The sequence below is a fragment of the Hydra vulgaris genome, chromosome 12 (genome assembly GCF_038396675.1).
Source record: "Hydra vulgaris chromosome 12, alternate assembly HydraT2T_AEP".
Lineage (NCBI taxonomy): Eukaryota > Metazoa > Cnidaria > Hydrozoa > Anthoathecata > Hydridae > Hydra > Hydra vulgaris.
Genome location: NC_088931.1, coordinates 28270134 through 28271847, shown reverse-complemented (window position 1 = coordinate 28271847; position 1714 = coordinate 28270134). Strand labels below are relative to the sequence as shown.

The 1714-nt window shown below is 20.0% G+C and overlaps 1 protein-coding gene across 1 annotated transcript; it reads left to right on the top strand.

Annotated features, from left to right (window-relative positions):
• Positions 1–835: 835 nt before the first annotated feature.
• Positions 836–1465, top strand: LOC136088043 (V(D)J recombination-activating protein 1-like). Its single transcript, XM_065811688.1, has one exon. It carries the CDS (start codon positions 836–838, stop codon positions 1463–1465), a length of 630 nt encoding a protein of 209 aa, XP_065667760.1.
• Positions 1466–1714: the final 249 nt, after the last annotated feature.

Sequence of the window (1714 nt, the reverse complement as noted above, 5' to 3'; positions counted from 1 at the left end):
TTACGCGTTTTCGCTACGCAGCGAAATCTCGTAACAAGGCCTGATATACATATATATATATATATATATATATATATATATATATATATATATATATATATATATATATATATATATATATATATATATATATATATATATATATACATATATATATATATATACATATATATACATATATATATATATATTTATATATATATAAAGAGAAATAGAGAAAGAGATCTCGAAAAGAGAATAAATAAATAGGAATTGGTTGATAAATATGGATGAATTACAAGGATTTCTAAAAAATAAATTTGTTTATAATTATATATATATATATATATATATATATATATATATATATATATATATATATATATATATATATATATATATATATATATATATATATATATATATATATATATATATATATATATATATATATATATAGGAATTGGTTGATAAATGTGGATGAATTACAAGGATTTCTAAAAAATAAATTTGTTTATAATTATATATATATATATATATATATATATATATATATATATATATATATATTATATATATATATATATATATATATATGTATATATATATATATATATATATATATATATATGTATATATATATATATATATATATATGTATATATATATATATATATATATATATATATATATATATATATACAATTTTTTATATAGTCTAATATTATATAAAATGGAACTGCACAACAAAAATATTAAACTCATTTGCTGAGTTTGTGGACAGTTACTTGGTAAAAAGCATTATTTTATAGGAGAAATTCTTAAAGTAAAATTAGAGAAGCTTTTTCATGTTGAAATGACAGATTTGGAAATTGTCCATCCTCCAAAAATGTGTAAAAAATGTTATTGTACAATGAACAATGTGCTTTCAAGAAAAACATCAACTGCCCTTGGTCTCTGTACTAAGTGGAAACCACACTGTGATGACTGTTTTACTTGCCAATCAGTAAAAAAGCTTAGAAAAGGTTTAGTAGTTTCTAAACAACAATCTAGAAATAAAGCAAGATGTAGTGGCCGCCAAAAAAATGATTCAAAGATGTGGACATTTGCAATGTTCACTACCATAAAAGAAACAATAACCATAATACAAGATGAAGACATAGATATATCAGAGCTAAATAATGAGTTAAATCCACATTTGCAACATTGCTTATGTAATATATGCGGTAAAATTCCAAAGCAACCTTTAACTTTAAAAAAATGCGAGCATCTTTTCTGCTTTTTTTGTATTGCAGAAAATATTAAGTTCAAGCCAATTAGTAAAGCAATATGTCCTCAATGCCAAGAATATTTATTATATGAAGATTTATTAGCAAGTAACAAAACAAATTCTCTCATTAAAATGTTGACTGTTGCATGTATTTCAACACAAAATAAAAGATCAAAATATAATTCAAATAAAAATATAAATATCTTTCATGCATAAAATACATTTTTCATTCCTTCAATCTTTATGTAAAAAATATTCTAAATATATTCATTTTGATTTTAACAGTTTCAAGCTAAAAAACATTAAAAAATAAAAAAATTTAAACACGAAATACAAAAAATATTTATATCGAGTTCCAAGAAAAAGTCTTTCTGCTTTAGTTTATTTTTCCCTTCTTTACAACAGGTTAGTTTCCTTTTCAAGACCCAAATATTGTTAGAATACTAAAAAAATATATACTATAAT

Bases quoted from the DNA above. Each gene is read 5' to 3' on its own strand.
- LOC136088043 (XM_065811688.1), top strand. From the start codon at position 836: ATGACAGATTTGGAAATTGTCCATCCTCCAAAAATGTGTAAAAAATGT.